The following is an 18,313-nucleotide window of genomic DNA, read 5'->3' as shown; positions in this document are numbered from 1 at the left end:
ATCAGCGCTGTAGCCTCACAGCAAGAAGGTCCTGGGTTCAAATACCAGCCGGGGCCCGGGGCCTTTCTGTGTGGAGTTTGCATGTTCACCTCTGTGTGTGTGCTCCCTCCAAAACCATGCATGTCAGGTTAATTGGTGACCCTAAATTGCCCCAAAGATGGATGGATGTAATGAGTTCTGATGGAGAAGAGCATGGTGGAGGTATCATCAGTGGTTTTATTACACCACATCACGGTATCACCAAAAAATGCTTCTCTTAAAATCAGCGTTGGTGAAGTAACCTGGAGACAGGAATCAGTTACTGACAGTAGCATGCGGTGGTGCCAGCAGGAACAAAATACCCCCCCCCAAAAAAAATATTGCTTTGCACACATATACCCTACAATACACACACAGTCAGAAAACAATGACATCTCAGTACTTAACAACACCTACGCCAACGTGCCCGCTGATCAACAAGCAGAAGGCATCAAGACACCAGATCATCTTCCACACTCCCCGCTGACAGTGCTGACAGCAGAATGAAACAACAACAACAGCAGAGAGAGGTTTTGACCTGGGGGGTATTGCACAAAAGTGGGATAAATACTTGAGTCAGCCTCGTCGGTGTTTTCTCAGATTAATCAGATGCACGTTTGCCGAGCCAGGATGAAAAGACGCGGCTTACTCAAACCAGGTGTGGAGCATCAGGATAAGTGGCGTTCACGGCGTTCTTCAGAAGACCACGAGATCGATCACAGAATCACCGATTGAAAATGGAACAAGGACGAGCATCTTACTTCACTGGGATGAGCAGCAGCGTGCGGACTGTACCGCGGCTGTCGGGGGGGCTCTCTTATATGGGGAGGGGGGGTGCCCCAGAGCAAGGACTTTACACAAAACACATCCGTTATTACAGGCCTGACGTTTAAGGCATAGCGCCCCCACGCTTCAATGGTGAGGACAAGTACTGCATGCAGGCCGGCAGCTTTATTAAAGGTACAGTGGACGATGTTCTTAGCCAATGAATTCCGGGATGCGAATCTCAACTATTGGTTCTCCAACATGTCAATCACGCTGGAGAAATGCTTGCGTAACGCCGTCAAGCGCGCTCATTACATGATCTGCACATTCAGAGTGTTTATGTAGCCCGTGACCTTCGGTTTCAGCGAGTACTTACCGATGCCGAGTCTGACATAATGAAACTGTAACTGTTTTGGAAAATAAGCTTTATGAGCGAGGCCGATCGCAGAAACAGTAAACAGAGCCGTGTACGCCCGGGGACATCAGCTCGCACTCACATGCTTCCGACATTGATAGGCGTTTCCTCGGGAGAAGTAGTAGAGCAGGTCGGATGGTCTGGCACATGCGTGTTTTTCAAAAAGTGAGTAACAGACGTTTGGCTTCGAGTTTTGAGAAAATCGTCCACTATACCTTTAAAGTGAAATAGTGATGCGCAAATCATCCACTAAAAATGACCTAATTCTGCATATGATCCATGATTATGATCATACAAAAATAACAATAAAATACAGGAAATACACGGGGGAAACAGAATTTTGCCAATATTTAGCCCCACCAAAACAAATAAATAAATAGATAAAAATAAAAAACTCGCTAATCATGTTTTCTGGGGGTCTTATGTCTCAAAGGGGGGCTGAGACACCCCCCGCAGTTCGCCCCCTGATGAGCAGGCAATGCTTCTTTGACTATATGAAGAAGTAAAACATGTAATCCACAAAAAAAACCAACACGAGTGTTGTCAGAAAGGAGAGGGAAAAAGCCTGGCAGTTAACAATGACTGTAATGACATAATGATAATGACCTTATGCGTAAGCAGTGCCAACATGTACAATTAATAAACTCTTCCACAGACACTGTCCTCATCACAGTTCAAGGATGCGGCACTGATGACTTTTCAAGTCCACTAATAAATACTGGTGTTTTTCTTTAATGTGGCCCATAGAAGTGCACATTACTCAGGTTATGTGATGTGAAGTATAGTTAAGTTCAAAGAAAATTTCAACTCTGTGTCCATGATATCTATTGAATCAGTTATTCTCCTGCTGTGTTCTGTTTCATCCCTCATCTGTCATGAAGAACAAACCTGTCCGGCCAGAAAAGAACCTGCAGCAGGTGAAAACTAGAGATGCACGATAAGGAAAATTTTAACCGATACTGATAACAGCTAATTAATTACTTCTCACGGCCAATACCAATACTGATAACCGATAAGTTCAGATTTTTACATTCAATATAATCTTAAAATAATCTGAAGTTTGTGTACCAAGGAGAATAAAAACATTGAAGATGCAGAGATGAAAAAAGTAACACTTTAGTAGCTCTGGCCTGAGTATAACAGCAAACAACAGTACAGACTCTTCACATGTTCATTTATTTTTTGCAAAAATATCAGTTAAAATGAGTAACAGTCTATTTTTTCAGACAAAAATAAATCAAAATAAAATCTCCTGTAATTGTTAACACAGGCTGTCAAACCTCTCAAAACTCAGTGTATCAAATATAACGACATCAAATCCCAACTTAAGCAAAAACTGTATCCTTTAAAGGGGCTGTATCACGCAAAATTCATTTTTTTATGTTTTGTGTGTTTCAGCTGTCCTCGTTTTTGTGTTTTATTTCACACAAAATTACTTTTCCTTAGCGCCAAAAATAAACTATTATCATGTTAATGCAAACGCTAGGGTTTGGACTAGCTGAGAAAGCATGATACAGCCCCTTAAGAAAAGGGTTTCACAGAACTGTGACATGTTTGTCTGCCAAAAAATGAAGTGAAAGATTTTTCAACTATGAAATAAATTAAATGCATTGACATGTTAACATCAAATCTAAAAATTAGGGGTGACAACTTTATTACTTTTGAAAGACACTATGTTTTAGATGACATTGAAACATAACATTTGAATTTTGCCCTGGTCCTTCTCTGGGGCTCCTCCAACTGGATTTCTTTTTTTTTTTTTTTTTTTTTGTCTGCATTCATCTCGAAGTCAAACAACACCTGCTGTCAACTTCTAAGATCACTTTGCAATTTTATTCTTTTTGCAATTTAGTGACCATCACCAGCCCTCATACCTATGATAGAGGGCAGTGTAACACCACGTGAGGGTTGTGAAACGTGAGGGTGAGGGAAAAGGGTGAGGGGGGACTGACTAGATGGAGATGATAGAGCTGAGGGTACCGATGATAGAGGACACCAACCAGTGTCTGGGCGCTGAGGGGGAACAACCGGTGTGTTCAGGTAAGTTCTATACTGCACAGTGAGCTAAACTCTAAGCAGAGGCTGGAATGATCATATAGACGTGCATGTGATGTTACCCAGTCGACACCAATCCACGCCACCAGAGCCCCCGTAATGCCACGCCTCGCGACCCAGGGGGGAACCGGGAAAGGCCGCCACCCCGGAGGCCCGGAGGCGGCCCCCAGGGCGGCCCCCGAGGGAGGCAAGGAAACAGGGCGAGCCCGCCGCGCACCCCCCCCCCCAAAAACCCCCCACCCGTCCCGCCCCCAGGGCGCCAGAGGCAAACCAGGACCCACTGGGGCAGCCGGGGGCACAGGCGACACCCAATGAGCAGCAGCGACACCAGCCCGGGGGAAACCCACCCTAATGCTGGACATGTCTCTGGGGCCCAGCGCCCCCAAGAGGGCCAGGAGGGAACGCCACCATGACCCAGTCGGGGTCTCTCCAGCGCCGGGGACCAGGGACACGCCCAGATAAAATCCTGCCCCCCCGCCCCCCCCCCCCCCAAAACAAAACAAAACAAAAAAACAAACAAAAAAAACAGAACAAAACAAAAAAAACAAAACAAAAGAACAGAGGGTGCACCCCACACACTGCGGGGGCCCAGAAGACACAGCAGGCCTGCCGCCAGGACACCCAGGCCCCCCCAGTCCCACCCCAGACAAGCACCCCCCACAGGGCCGACCTGCATCCGCACCACAGGTACCCGGGGCCAGCAGGCCGACCCCAACACCCCACACTCAAAAAACTGACTTGTTCAATTTACATAAAATAGTTATGTCAACAATTTCCACATAACTGAGTTATGTTCATATGAATTACAGAGGGAAGAAACTCATTTAAGTGAAACCAACAAGACTGTATTAAGTCACATTTATGACACCTGGTCAAGTTAGCCTCAGTTGAATAGGTAATGCTCCACTAACTAAACTTACATTCATTACAGTAGCCTAACTCACTTACATAACTTATACTCAACTGCATTGCGTAAAACCAATTGAACAACTTCTCCTAGTTCCAACTTAACTGCTTTGAATGAGCAATACTTAGTGTTCCATTATAGTAAAAAAACTAATTTATGTTGGACTTACTAAACCTGGTCATGTCAACAAATTTCCACACAATGTAGTTAAATAAAACTCAAATAACAATATTGTGTTTTCAAAACATTTATTACATCCTTAGAAACTTAGAAATCCAATATTTAAAATCACAGATATTTTTTTCAACATGTCATTACCCCTTTAAGAGAATTTTTAATGCAGACGTTAGAAACTGTCCACTGCAAACAAATGCATCTGAATTGCTCACAATACTGAACAGTGAGACCTTATTGTGAACACACATTTGTGTCCAGCCAAAACCTCAATAACATTTTGCTTGATGCCACTTCAGCACTGTATGAAACTGCTCAATGAAAACAACAAAAACATATTACTTGTTTAAAAGCATCTGAATCTGAATTGCTTATAACATTGAACAGTGAGACCTTAGGAATTGTGAACACACATTTGTGTCAAGTAAAAACACTCAGAATAATATTTTGCTTCATTCCACTTCAGTACTGTAGGAAGGCATTCACATTTGGACTAAAAAACAAACTAGTCCACAACAGTCATTGAGGAAAATGCATTTTCCACAAACATTTCCAAAATCTTATGACAGACAACTTGCATTTTTTTAAAATGGCACCACGACCAAATGTTGAGGCTATGTTTCTCCTCAGTGCTACCACGATCAATATTCACCCATCACTGTCCATTTCTCATTGTTGTTCTCCTCTGCAATTTGTAATCGTCCTCTGAGGTTATGTTTTGCTCCTTCTGTGAAAGACTGTTTAACAGTTAGGCATCCAATGACTGCCTAACTTCAGCAGCGAATGAAACCAAAAGATCTACAAATCAAATAAGAACAAAAAAAGATAAATTAAAAAAAAAACTCCACAGTCCACAAGTCTCTCGGGAGAAGCCATTTTCCACAAACATTGCCAAATCTTTTGACGGCGAACTTGGAATTTCTTTTATGGCGCTGTGACCAAATGTTGATGTTGTCACTCTCCATTTCTCATTGTTACTCATCAATGTTGATCGCTTCTGTAACTTCTAATTTGTCTTTGTTGAGGTTATGTTCTGCTCTTTTTGTGAAAGTCCATCAAACAGTTCGGCATCCAGTCTGCAACACTGAGTCCATTCCTCACAGTAGAACATGCAGATCCAAATGCAGCACAACACCTGCCTAAGGTGTTCCTTCAAAGAGTTTGTTCTTTAACACTTGCACCTTCGTTGACAGTTTGTTGGCATCAAGCTCCATGACAAGCTTCTGCAGAACTTCAAATGTATACTTGAGATTTGTTGGATAGCTCAAGTCAAGTGAGTACATGAGGCCAAGCAAAATGGCGACAGCGTTTGCAATGTTACCGAGTTCATCGAGCACATTCACTCCTTCGATGATAATTCCAACATCTGCCAGGCAATCTGTGGGCTCTGCACCTTCAACGGTGATGGCATAAATTCCCAGGACTGTCTCGTCCATAGACTTCTGGTTGTCTTCAACATCCTTAAACAGAAAACAAAAACAAAAATCAGTTACAGTATTCACACCAGAAAAGCACCTTTTTTTTTAAAGATAGACTCCTCAGAATGTTATGCCTTCATTTTCTACTCACTCTTATGCTTAAGTATTTTTTTGCTGTCCAGAAATTCATATAATCCTAGATCCCCAGCTACATTTGGAATATTTAACAAGTGCTCCAGAGTCTTATGCCGTGTTTCCACCGGACGCGTTGAACGTGACAGCATTCGCAGGACGAATGAAACCGCGCCATGCTAGAAGCATGAGTGTCATCGCTGGTACAAATATGCAAAAAACCCTCGCCGCGGCATTACGTCACTCCAAGCCCGCCAATCATTTCACTGCTGAACATGGGAGTGTGCATGTGTGTGTGCATCCGGCTGTGTGTGCGTGTGTGTTTGTGTGCACGCGCACATGCTGATCGATGGTGCGGTTTTTGTTCTTTTTTGTTTTCATGACTGCTTTTACTGTTCAGCATTTTGTGTTGTTTTTATGAATATGAGAGGTGCTTGGACAAATAAAGCTTCAGATTGAGATGCTCCCCCTGCCACCATCGCTGCTCTGTATTTGGCATGGAGAAGTCAGCGTTGGCTGCGGGCGAGGCTCCGCATCGCTTCTGGCTGCCTGCTGCCCTCCAGAGGCGCTATGAGCTCGGTGAGTTCCGCCATCTTCTGCAGGAGCTGCGCTTGGACGGCCGGTTCCAGCGCTGCTTCAGGCTGACGCCTGGTTTCTACATGAAGCGGTAAACAAATGAAATCGGGCACGCCGCTCGCCGCTTGCATCACGCCCACTGTTTTGCCTGGTCGGAGCCCTGCATCCCCTGCGTCAGCACGTCCGTGAAGACCTCCACACTGATGGGCTGTCCTGGCGCAAATTCGCTTGAAAAGTTCAATTATTTCAACTCGAGCGACAAGCGTGGAGCGATGAAGCGGCGGGCAGCGACCTTCGAGCGGCAGTGAGTGGCACTGCAAGTCGATGGGCACACCAATTTTTCGCTGGAAACGCTCGCGCTGGCCGGCTGCCGCATCATCGGTTGCTGCCCGTCGCTCAAGATTGAGTGGCAATCGCGTCATTACATTGACTTTATATGTAATCTAATCACACGAAAAAATGTGCATCATGTCTGGTGGAAACACGGCGTTACTCAGCATAAGGGTGAGAAAAAACTAAAGCATATCATTCTGGGTGTAACTGATGGTGTTATGAGTACGTGATATGACATTAAAAATCCAATAGGTGGCGGTGTTGCATTGTATGTAATTTTACACTGGTTTATTTGGTAAATATTGTTTGTTTTTGTCTATTAACTGAAGTATTTTCATAAGAAAATGCAACAACAGCTGGGCGCTTACCAGGGTGAATATTTTGTAATAACAACGCAAAAATGAGTGATTATGAGAGGACGACCTGGCAGAGCATTCACTTTTTTCTGGTAGGTGTCTGTTCATATGCTTTTTTAAGTGAACTAAAGCCGGGCGGATCCGTCCAAACTCAGAGAAAACCACAGACGGAGCAGGACACAGAGCAAGGAGAGAGGGCTCGGTGGCGGCGCTCTGGGATTCTCTGCACATAAACACTGTTGTAGGATAGACCCAACTTCTTCCAAACCAAAATATCCCTTTTATAGCACCAACCCTAAACTGATAGTTGACAAACTGTGATCAATGAAATTTCACTGAAGGGATTTTTATTATGAAGAAACTAGAGGACAGAATACTTACCATGTACTCTTGAATAAGGTGGCCAGGGTCTTCATTGACGTAGACCATGAGTGCTTTGAGCACACAGGCTCTTCTTGCTTCAATAGCATCTGTCTGTGGTGAACGAGAGGATTGTATGATGTCATGTTGTTGCATCGTAAAGCACATATTACTACAGATCATCACTGGTTTACAATAAGTGCAAGCAAAGTTTAAGGTAAACTTTTGTTTTATTCTAATTGGCTTGTAACAGTAGCGTAAACCAGGAGCTATTTTGCAGTGTCAAGGCCCCCACAAGTGACTAGGGATTTTATATATGTTAGGATTGTATAGTTTTTAAATTTTAAAATTATTCATGACAGCCACTTCATAAAAGCTGCTTCATGATGGCTTTTTTTTTTGTTTTGTTTTTTTTACATTGATGCAAGCAGATATCGCAATTATAGACTTTCGCCCCAAGGTGCACTGTCATTTAGAGTCTCACAGTTTGTTTACGTTCACAGCTCATGCAGATGTAGAAAATAAGCACAGGAATTGTGGACCAGCCTGGGACAGTCAGTGGACAGTATCCATCAACATGTTTTTATATCTCAGGGTTGTACAGTGTCACAGTAATACTCTTTACGGTATTACTGTGACACCATTTGTGTATATGAATGAATTCAACAATACCTTGTCCAAGTCTTTCATGATCTTCCTTATCTTTAATCCTGCTGCTCCGCCTTTCTTCCTGAAGATTGTTAGCAGTCGTGCAGTGTGATGATCGAGCTGTTGCATAAATTTGGATCGCAGTGGCACCGTGGTGATCCTAGAAAACTCTGCTTCCACCTGCAGACATTTAAAATAAGCAGAAAACAAGACACGGGTCAATTAAAATGGAACAAAAACTGGACAAATGCAATACTACTACTGACCTCCTGCTCAGAGAAGAGAGCTGGCCATCTCCTTTTGAACTCGGCAATGAAAGGCCTGTCTTCAATCACCTCATGTCTCCGATAAGCAAATGTCATTTCCATTTTTGCCTTAACCACCTGATGGTTGTTGCTCTTCTTCATTTCAGACAATAATGCCAGCCTCTCCTCCTCAAGGCTGTCCTGGGATTGTCCTGATGGATAATCAGGACAGTAGTTCACTTCTGCTCTTCTCGCTTTTTTCACTTGATTCGGAGAGGTGCGTGAATCACCCTGTTTCCGCTTGAGGGAATTCACGGTCAACTCAGAGCATCCAATGTTGCGCAGCTTTGTGCGGTAGTTTGCCATTTTATATTTTAAGCTTATCTTCCACCCATAAAAGCCGGAAACACAACCTTGCTCCTTTAAACATGGGTGTTTCTTCACGAGAGCTTCAGCTACATCATCAAATTCAGCACTGGATGGATAAGCTTTAAATTTGATGATCTGGGATGCCAAACCTTCGAGAATATCTGATTTCAGTTTTGGACTTGGACTGAGCAGGGTACCATTATTTTGAAAGTCAGCATTCCCACGCTCGAGTTGGAGCTCAACATCGTAGGTGAATTCAGGCACAGGAAAGTTGTTTGGCCATGGCTCACATCTCAGGGATGACGATGAAGAGTCAGATGAGAGGATGTCCGTGTCCACGGATGAAAGAGAAGTAGTCTCTGAAGACAGGCAAAGGCTACTTGTTGGCAAAACACTTGGGAGGTAAATCACTTTGACGGTAGCTTTGCTTTGAATCTCAGAGGTGGACTTCAGATTTATGAACTCATCAAAATCCTTGTCCTTGTATTGTAGTCTGAAGTCTTCCTGCACTTCACATTGTCTCTTTATCTCGCTTTTTAGTTCCTCAACAGAAGCTGGTATCCCTGAAGGCAGGGATATTTTGGATGAGTCATTTTCTCCCAAAATGACGCAAAGCACTGCAGGTGTAGCCATACTGGTGAAGACGTTACTCTGTAGAAAGGCAGAAAAACATCTTGAAACCATGTCATGTAAAATTCAAAAATACAAATTAATAAAAGTTTTCAAAATGCTTCTATAATTTTCTATCTCCTAAAGCATATTAATTTCTTGATTTGCAAGTGACTTTGAAAATGAAGCCAGTTAACATCAAATAAGAAGATAAAATAATTACCAGAAACATGTATGTATCTTTTAAGTGTGACCATTCGATGGGTTCCACACTTGTAGTCCACCAGAGGATAGTCATCAATCAGCTCACTCAATTCAGCCAACACAATCTCTGCTGCTGAGGATGCCTGTATCTCAAATGCTCTGTAATGCTCTCTGTACCATGATGCTAATTTCTTGCAAATGAAGATTAATGTGTTTTCCAATATACACATTTGAAGTATCTCTGCAAATTCGGGTAATCCACCCACTGATCCATTCACAATGATCATTCCAGTTCTATACTGTAAGCCATTAGCAGAGACATTATGTGCTACAGTAACTGTTTTGAGATCAGGGAACTTAAGACGTAGATGAAGTGCTACATCCTCTTTCATGATATCTACAGGAATTGAGGAGACGTGGGTCACATCAAAGGCAGATCTCTCATAACACCCTGAATACATGTGATAGCCAATCATCAGCTGGTGCTTATTCGCCAACGATAGTGTGATGTTCTTGAAACACTTTGTGTGCCGAACAACTTGTTTGAAAAAACTGTGTTTGGCCTCAAAACGCATTGTCCAAAACATCACAAGGGGGCCAAACAATCTTATCATTTCTGGGTAGTGCTCCAGAAAGTGATGCTTTGGCAGCAGTCTCTGACTTGGAAAAAGTGTCTGGTATCGCTGTCTGTGCTCTGAGATTTTACACTCGAGGAATGCCACAGATTCATCACAGTGAACAGGTGCAACGGCTAGCTCAACAACATCTTTTAAATCCAGAATCACATTCCAGGCTGGCTCCTCTTCTGGGATCAAATGACCTATCATAAATGGTAACAATCTTAAGAGACACCAATTTTCGTGTGCGTTACCACCAATTGTTTTGCGGCGTGCAAAATTATGTGGCAGCAGGTGAGGGCGGTTTTTTTTGTCACCCCACTTGTATTTGAAGTTTTTAATCAGATCATTCAGCTCAAAGAGTGTAAACAACTTCTTCGAAATGAGAAGCCCCAAGCAGTGTGCGAGTTCAACAGGGACGATGCCCTCTAAAAGATCATGAACTTTATCAGGGGGATACCCTGATGTGACACAGAAGTGGGCAAGTCTCTCAGTGAAAATACAAGCTTTCTTCACTCCAAAGGAAGCACCTCCTTCAGCCTGTGCAGTACTGACATGTAACTGTTGAAGTTCTTTGTTTCTCAGGGTAAATACACCAGATTTGACTTCTTTGAATTGAGTTTCTTCTCGCTGAGCAATGCAAAATCGGCAAAAATACTGACCAGAGAAACTTTCTACAAAGCCAGCTAATCCATGTGCTGCAAGGTTGTCTGATACAACACACTGAAGCGTACCCTTCACAAATGTACCCAGATGTGAGACAAAGACATCCTGCTGCTCTAAGGTAAAAAGATCTTGGAGTAGTGGTTCAAGAATTCTGTGATAGCCATATGTCTTCACATCATCAGATTTACATAGAAGAGCCAGGTAGACTGAAGTTAAAGACGAATGACTGCCAGGTGGCAAATTCCCCAAAATCCAATAGACAGCACAGTTTGTGCGTTTTCCGTGACGTGCCGAGGGGGTTGCAAATTTCAAAATCATCAATATATAAACAAAGAGATATTGTTAGTGCCTCTCCTGATAGAAACGTGTTATTCTGAAAGTGCTGTCCGTCCTCAAAGAATCTGTAATAATGCTGGTCATTCACTGTCTGTCGCAGTCCTCTTTTCTCAGTAATCTTGCTAAACACGTCCTTTTGATTGAGTAGCTGCTGTAAAACCTTTAGCAAAGGCACATACTGGAAGCTACGTTTAGCTTTGGCATCAAGAATAAACTCAGTGGGATCAACAATATCAAAATGACTTCTGTAATATTGTTTCCGCTTAAACGCAGTGGCTAATGGCCCCTCCCTTCCCAAAGCTTTTGCTAAAGGATTAGATGAAGTGAGTGTGCACTTTAACTGACTGATGAGTGTCTGATCAACTTGCAAGTTATGGTTTGAGAAAAAGTCACCAAGAATGTTGTCAGCTACAGGCACCAGGGCAGAACTAACCAAATACTCCAACTCATTTAGCAGTTCATCAACAGCAGAGGCTGGCACATGAAAACAATTCTCCAACTTCAATAAGACAAATGCTAATTTCTTTTCAATAACTTGTTGCACATCCTCAGGTTCTGAGATCACTGCACTATCCTCGAGTTCAGCACCATCAAGAAGCTCATCACTCAGACATGCACCTTCTCCGAAAGAAGCACTCTGTGAATCCTCTGTGGCATTCTGAACAATTCCAGCTTTTAAATCACTCAGTGTATATGTCTTATGCTTTCTGTTCTTGTGAGTTTGATATGTTCCATAAATATTCGTTTGAAAGACACAATTCTGAAAAATGCAAGTTATGGTTTCATGTTTTTTTAGATGGCTGTTAATATGAGTAAATAAATCTTTCAGTGAAGCAATACGACTATTTGAGCAATGGGGGCAGCTGAATGTTGAGCTATCAACTGATGTTTGAGAGGTCTGATTAAAATGTGACCTACACAAGTGACTTCTTAGCGCAGTCCAAGTTTTGAAAGTGCATGGACAATTTAAGTAGGTACATGGATAGGGGTGTTTACGGCCAAAGTGGCCATGTTCTAATCTATAGTGTTTCAGTAAGAGAGATCTTGATGTTTCCTCTGCAGCGCACTCTTTACACTTCCACATTCAAAATACTGTGAACAAAACGCACACAAAAAAGTATTAGCTCATATATAGTATTAGCTTTATGCCTGTGAATAATTTAAATATTATATAATATGTTGTCATATATTACATGTTAAATTTAGTGAATTCTTGGTGGTGGACACTGTACTTACCAATACTGAAGAGCTTCAACAAATAGGGACTGTCCAGTCCTGTCCAGTCCTCAGGAAATGAAGATGTAGGCATGCATGGAAGAGCTGTAAATATAATAAAAAAAATAACGCAATGAGCCAAGCACAGTGCACATAGTAAACTCAATACACTCATTCTCTGCTGTTCTGTTTGATCACTTCCTGATATCTCTTTTTTTCTTCTACCAAAATAATCGATTCCCTCCTGTTGAATCTCACCTGCTGTGAGCTGAGAGTTGTGAAAGTTGACTGTCTGGGTGACTGTAAGGAGCGGGGCTCAGCCATAGCTCAGTTTGAAGCAAGAAGGACGCCTGTTTAACTTATGCTGCATTCACACCGGACGCGTCGCAAGCGTCGTGAGCGGCGCTTTTCTATGCAAAGTCTATGGTGGACGAGCGGCGGGCGGCGGGGCGGCGCATCAGGAGCGTCATGAGCGTCGCTTTTCCAGCGTTTCGAGCGTCGACGCCCACGACGCTCATCCCCGGCGTCAGGAGCGTCGTGAGCGTCGCTTTTTGAGAGTTGGGAAAACTGAACTTTTGACGCGCTGCCGCTGAGCGTCAACCAATCAGAGACGATCCCTCCGGTACTACGTCACTACGAGTGGTCCGAGCACCGATGCGGGCCGGCCAGTGTTGCTAACTTGATGACTTTCTCGCTAAATCTGGCGACTTTCCAAAGCCTCTTGGCGACGTTTTTTTGTCAAAAGCAACTAGCCACAAATCTAGCAACCTTCTCCGGTGCTCTGGAGACGTGACAGGACGTCTCGTTGCTGTCGTCCATGAGCAGCGGGTGCTGCGTGAGCCCCTCCCCCGTCCCAAAGCGCTCACAAGCGGTCAGTCTCAGCAGCGCTCCCCGCTGCAGTCAGAGCAGAGAGGAGCAGAGCAGCCAATAGCGACTTTTCCGACAACGACGCGGCCTAGCTTTATTTAACAAATAAAGCCAAGCCGCTCTCCTGATGCGATCCGCCATAGCTGGAAACAGAAATCAGCCTCCAGCGCGCCAATTAACTGACGTGCATCAAGAGCGTCGCGAGCGTCGCGAGCTTTGTGACCACCCGGTGTCAAGCGTCGTGTTTAAAGCGTCACAAGCGTCAGCTTCGAGGCGTCCCAAGCGTCGACGACGCCCGCGACGCTTTCGGTGTGAACGTAGCATTACCACGTGCCGCACGCCCCCCCCCCCCCCCCCCCTCCCCCCTCCCTCCTCCCTCCACACACACGTGCGCACACCGAATTTCGGCTGGATGATCCATACCGGTCTGTAACCCCACTCCCCCGCATTGCACCGGTCCACAACCCGCGCCCCTCCGCTCACTTACCACTTCAAGTCGCGACCGGAGTAAAAGCGGATGAGCTTCGTTTATCCAACAGCGCACCCCACACTTCGGTGTTTCGGATTAACTCATTTCCGTGTTAACTGGTGACCGGCAGATGTTGAAAACCCGACTGAAGCATTTAGTTTTTCTGGTGAATGTCGGTTATCTGCAATTACTGTATTTTTTAAGGTTAGTGCCTTTCGTTGGCCTAACTTCAACATCTGCTGTTCCCAGCATGTGTTCATAGAAATCAGTCAGCAGTTAACAGGGAAACCAGTTAATCCGAAACACCAGTAGCAAAAAGAGGAAGAACAAACGCGAAAAAAAATCCACTACCTTAACGCTTCAACTAAAGTACAGGATACTTTTATTAGTTTTCAACCTAGCTCTTCAAAAACACGCTGTACGAAGCCAGTAAAGCACTAACACATGTGGGTAGCCAGCAACTCATGCTGGCTGGCTGGTTCAATGAGCCTTCTGAACAGTTCAAAGTTAACATGAGCTATCACGTCAGCTAGCTCACGCTCAACACGTTATCATGCTCATTAAGATATATTTTGACAAGACAAGGCATCATGCACTATTGCTCTAGTGTATCAAAAATATATACTTACTCAGATGAGAGTCCGTGAGCACCGACCTCGACTGAACAAGTCACCGCCAATGCAACCCGCCAATTCGGCGTCCGGTCTACGGAAAACCACCGCGGACAATCTTAATTGTGTTGAGATTGGTTGTGCGATTCACTCAACAGTGTTGGTTTGAATCTACTTAGCTGGCTGATTTCGCTTTAACATGTTTTGATTTTAAGTTAATCTTACGAAAGAAAATCAGGTTTTAAAATGAAACATAGAAATGTCAATTAAATTAAACATTGGTGTATTTATTTAACTCAACATCTGACAGAGTTCACTTTTTTGAGTGCAGCCCAACCCGAAGCAAAGGGCCACCAGAGATCCCCCGTCCCCCGGAGTCCCATCCAGGCACCCCCCCCCCCCCCCCCCCCCCCCCCCCACGCCCAGGAACCCCCGCCCCACCAAGGAGCAGCCCGTGACCCTGAGTGAAGCCAGATTTGATCTAGTGGTCTGGCCAGGGAGGGGGGGGCTGGACCCACCTCCAACTGGATTTCCACTGTAAACCTGCATGTTCAGTGCATAGCTGGTGTTTGCATCACATGCTGCCCAGTTTTTTTAGATGCCCTGTATTTAGATGGCTTGGAAGGCATGTGTTTCAGAAATGGGCAGTGATTTCTGAATGCCTCCTGCCTATCATCCACTGTGATATGAGGGTCTGGGTTACAAAAGTGGAAGAGGTTCTACCCACTTGTCCCACACTGTCCTGATAGCTCCCAGCTCGTCTCTCCTGTCTTCCAGCCCTTGTCTCTTGATTATCAAATTGGATTACTTTGGAGAAAATATGAAAAGTCTCCAGAGACATTGTGGTTCCATATCTGGCCCTGCCTGTCTCTGCATTCCACAGACTGGCTGTCGATTCATCCTTCGACTCATTGACCCCAGCCAGGATGAGGAGCCCCAATTGTGTTGTATGTCCAACTCCTTCCACCTCTCCTCAAAAACACACCTCAGTCCGAGATTAGTCCGGATAAAAAATGACTTTCTGTATTGAATTAGGCATGACCAGCTCGAAAGCTGACCTGATGTCTGTCACTAGAGTCACTGCCATCACAGTGGGCCCTCAAACTCTTTATGATTCCTGCAGACAGGTTTGCCTGATGCATATTTGAGGATGAGGTCCACTGTATTCCGCCATCTTTAGACATGAATGTCTTGCTTGTGGGAATAGGAATATCACTTCCCTCACGTGGTTCAAAATCAGAATCATTACAATAAGAATTTAGCTCAAGACCTCAAGATAGTCTTCATCTTCCACTGAATGAGGGTGGAGTTTCCCTGCGAGAACTTAAATGGTTCCTGTCATAAGTCATAACACCTGCACGTGTGTGTGTGTGTGTGTGTGTGTGTGTGTGTGTGTGTGTGTGTGTGTGTGTGTGTGTGTGTGTTCTCGTATTTCTATCCTTGTTGGGGCCAAATGTCCCCACAAGGATAGCAAAACGTGGAACGACGTGCCTTGTGGGGACCTTTTTCCGGTCCTAAGTAGGAGAAACAGTGTTTTCTTGACCATGTTGTTGTTACTGAAAAAAGTAAAAGTGCAAAAACATTTCTTTAGGGTTAGGCTTTGTTGTGGTGTGGGTTAGGGTTAGGGTAAGGGTCAGGGTTAGGGGCTAGACATGAATGGGAGTCAATGGACGGTCCCCACGAGGATAGAAATACGAGACCGTGCGTGTGTGTGTGTGTGTGTGTGTAACCTCTCCCTCACTGTATTTAAAAAGAAACGTCTTAAACTGAAACGAATCAATCAGTAAACAACATGAGATCCTGGAGTCAGATTAAAATCTGAAGTAATCCTGAGGAATCCTTTCTCTCTAAATTACAGCCTGGAGATTACTTGGTGTAACTTCTACGTGAATTTACATATTTTGAAGACTCACTCATAAATGTAGAAGATTAATAATCTGAAATGAGCAAACTGTTCATAATCGACCGAGTCGAGAGAGTTTCTTACGTCCAGAGAAGAATCTGCGTCAGGATTAGTCTCAAAGTGAAACTAAAAAGAGATGTGTTGGTTACACCCTGTAGGTCTGCATAGTGTTTGGGGGGGGGGGCGGGGGGTTGTTTCCTGGGCGGGAACTTTTCACTGGTAAAGAGTTTATAAAGAATAAGCTGAGAGAGAGCTGGTTGTTAAACAGTGAGATAAACCCAGACGGACAGACTGAATCCTCCACTCTGCCTCCAGGTTCTTCTCAGAAAATACAGCTGATTCGCATTATTAACATGTTCCTGCTGCTTCAGCTGCTGCTGGAGAAAGAACTGACCGGAGACCCTCTTGAGGCTTAAATACATTAAATACAGGAACTGCTTCGTCCTGCTGATCATGTTTTGTAACAAACCATGAAAATGATCGATCTCAAAGCTGACATGAAATCATCACATTATTCCTTCTGACACATTTTGAGTTTCCTGATATTATATTTTCTCTATTTTAGGTTGGTTTTTTTTCAGGTTAAAATTGTAAAAACTGCAGCTTTTATTTTTCCCAGAGGAGGCTGACTTCAGAGGATGCTGATCCTGACCAGAAGAAGATGCTGGAAGAAGACTGGAGGAAGGTCAAACTGAATCTGGGTGAGAGACTCTGATGCTGGACGCCACGGCTGAACCAAACACCAATAAACCAGGATTTTATAGCTTTAGTAGTTTATAGTAGTTTGTAGATATGCAGATGGTTTTAATGAGACTTCATTTAATGAGGTTATTATGTAGTATGCTGTAGTGTAAACGCTTTGCGTACTGTTTGATGGACTGAGTAAGCAGGACGCAGGATGGACAGTATGAATATGGAAGGATGTAGTAGGCAGTATGCGGTTTCGAACACAGCCACTGTTTCCTGTTTCTTGTTTCCAGCAGGACGAAGCAGTTCCTGTATTTAAAGTATTTCAGTCTAAAGAGGGTCTCCCGTCAGTTCTTTCTCCAGTAGCAGCTGAAGCAGCAGAAACATGTTAATAATGTGAATCACCTGTATTTTCTGAGAAGAACCTGGAGGCAGAGTGGAATATTCAGTCTGTCTGTCACTGTTTAACTACCAGCTCTCTCAGCTTATTCTTTATAAACTCTTTGCCAGTGAAACGTGATTCTACAGTATCTGCTTTCATCAGAACATCCATAAGAGAGACAAAGAAAACCGGCATCTTTTCCAGCTATATTGTGTTGGATTTTGTTTTTAAAACATCCTGTGTCAGAGCTACAGGTGTGATGTTTTTAACAAATCAGATCATTTGGAGTTTTACTCTAAGTAGGGAGAAGCCCTGACCTCCATCCACTCTGACCCTCCCTCCAAGATGGCGGCGCGCAGGCACTCTCTACAGACACGAGGCGTGGTATAACATTTTGGCGGGAAAAGCTGCATGTTGTTCCCAGCAGCTCCTCCAGCGCCTCAGCCGGCCACAGCTGTGTGCCCATGATGCGTTTAGGGACGGCTCGGAAAAACACTTCACCGCTTCTGAGTCATTGTAACAGCTGAAAAAAGGGCGGGGGAACTCTCTCTCTCTCTCTCTCTCTCTCTCTCTCTCTCTCTCTCTCTCTCTCTCTCTCTCTCTCTCTCTCTCTCTCTCTCTCTCTCTCTCTCGCTCTCGTTCTCGTTCTCTCTCTCTCTTTGTGTGTGTGCGTGTGTGTGTGTGTGTGAGAGAGAGAGAACTCTCCCTCACTGTATTAAAAAAGAAACGTCTTAAACTGAAACGAATCAATCAGTAAACAACATGAGATCCTGGAGTCAGATTAAAATCTGAAGTAATCCTGAGGAATCCTTTCTCTCTAAATTACAGCCTGGAGATTACTTGGTGTAACTTCTACGTGAATTTACATATTTTGAAGACTCACTCATAAATGTAGAAGATTAATAATCTGAAATGAGCAAACTGTTCATAATCGACCGAGTCGAGAGAGTTTCTTACGTCCAGAGAAGAATCTGCG

At 44.0% G+C, this 18,313-nt stretch overlaps 1 protein-coding gene across 6 annotated transcripts; it reads right to left on the bottom strand.

Annotated features, from left to right (window-relative positions):
* Positions 1-4,420: 4,420 nt before the first annotated feature.
* On the bottom strand, positions 4,421-18,308 carry LOC115386905 (sterile alpha motif domain-containing protein 3-like). 6 transcript variants are annotated; one of them, XM_030089363.1, is made up of 8 exons: positions 18,295-18,305; positions 14,384-14,459; positions 12,440-12,523; positions 9,604-12,295; positions 8,424-9,422; positions 8,182-8,337; positions 7,531-7,623; positions 4,421-5,794 (listed from the first exon to the last, which is right to left on the bottom strand). In XM_030089363.1, the coding sequence occupies exons 4-8, from the start codon at positions 9,676-9,678 to the stop codon at positions 5,474-5,476; spliced, it is 1,644 nt and encodes a 547-aa protein (XP_029945223.1). In that variant the 5' UTR covers positions 9,679-12,295; positions 12,440-12,523; positions 14,384-14,459; positions 18,295-18,305; the 3' UTR covers positions 4,421-5,473. The 6 variants fall into 6 exon arrangements, with proteins under 6 accessions (XP_029945223.1, XP_029945222.1, XP_029945224.1 ...); XM_030089362.1 differs by lacking the exon at positions 18,295-18,305 and adding an exon at positions 16,353-16,381; XM_030089364.1 differs by lacking the exons at positions 14,384-14,459; positions 18,295-18,305 and adding an exon at positions 16,353-17,762.
* Between the last annotated feature and the right edge of the window lie 5 nt (positions 18,309-18,313).

Source organism: Salarias fasciatus, chromosome 4 (genome assembly GCF_902148845.1).
Source record: "Salarias fasciatus chromosome 4, fSalaFa1.1, whole genome shotgun sequence".
Taxonomy (NCBI): Eukaryota; Metazoa; Chordata; class Actinopteri; order Blenniiformes; family Blenniidae; genus Salarias; species Salarias fasciatus.
This window is presented reverse-complemented; position numbering and strand designations above follow the sequence as displayed.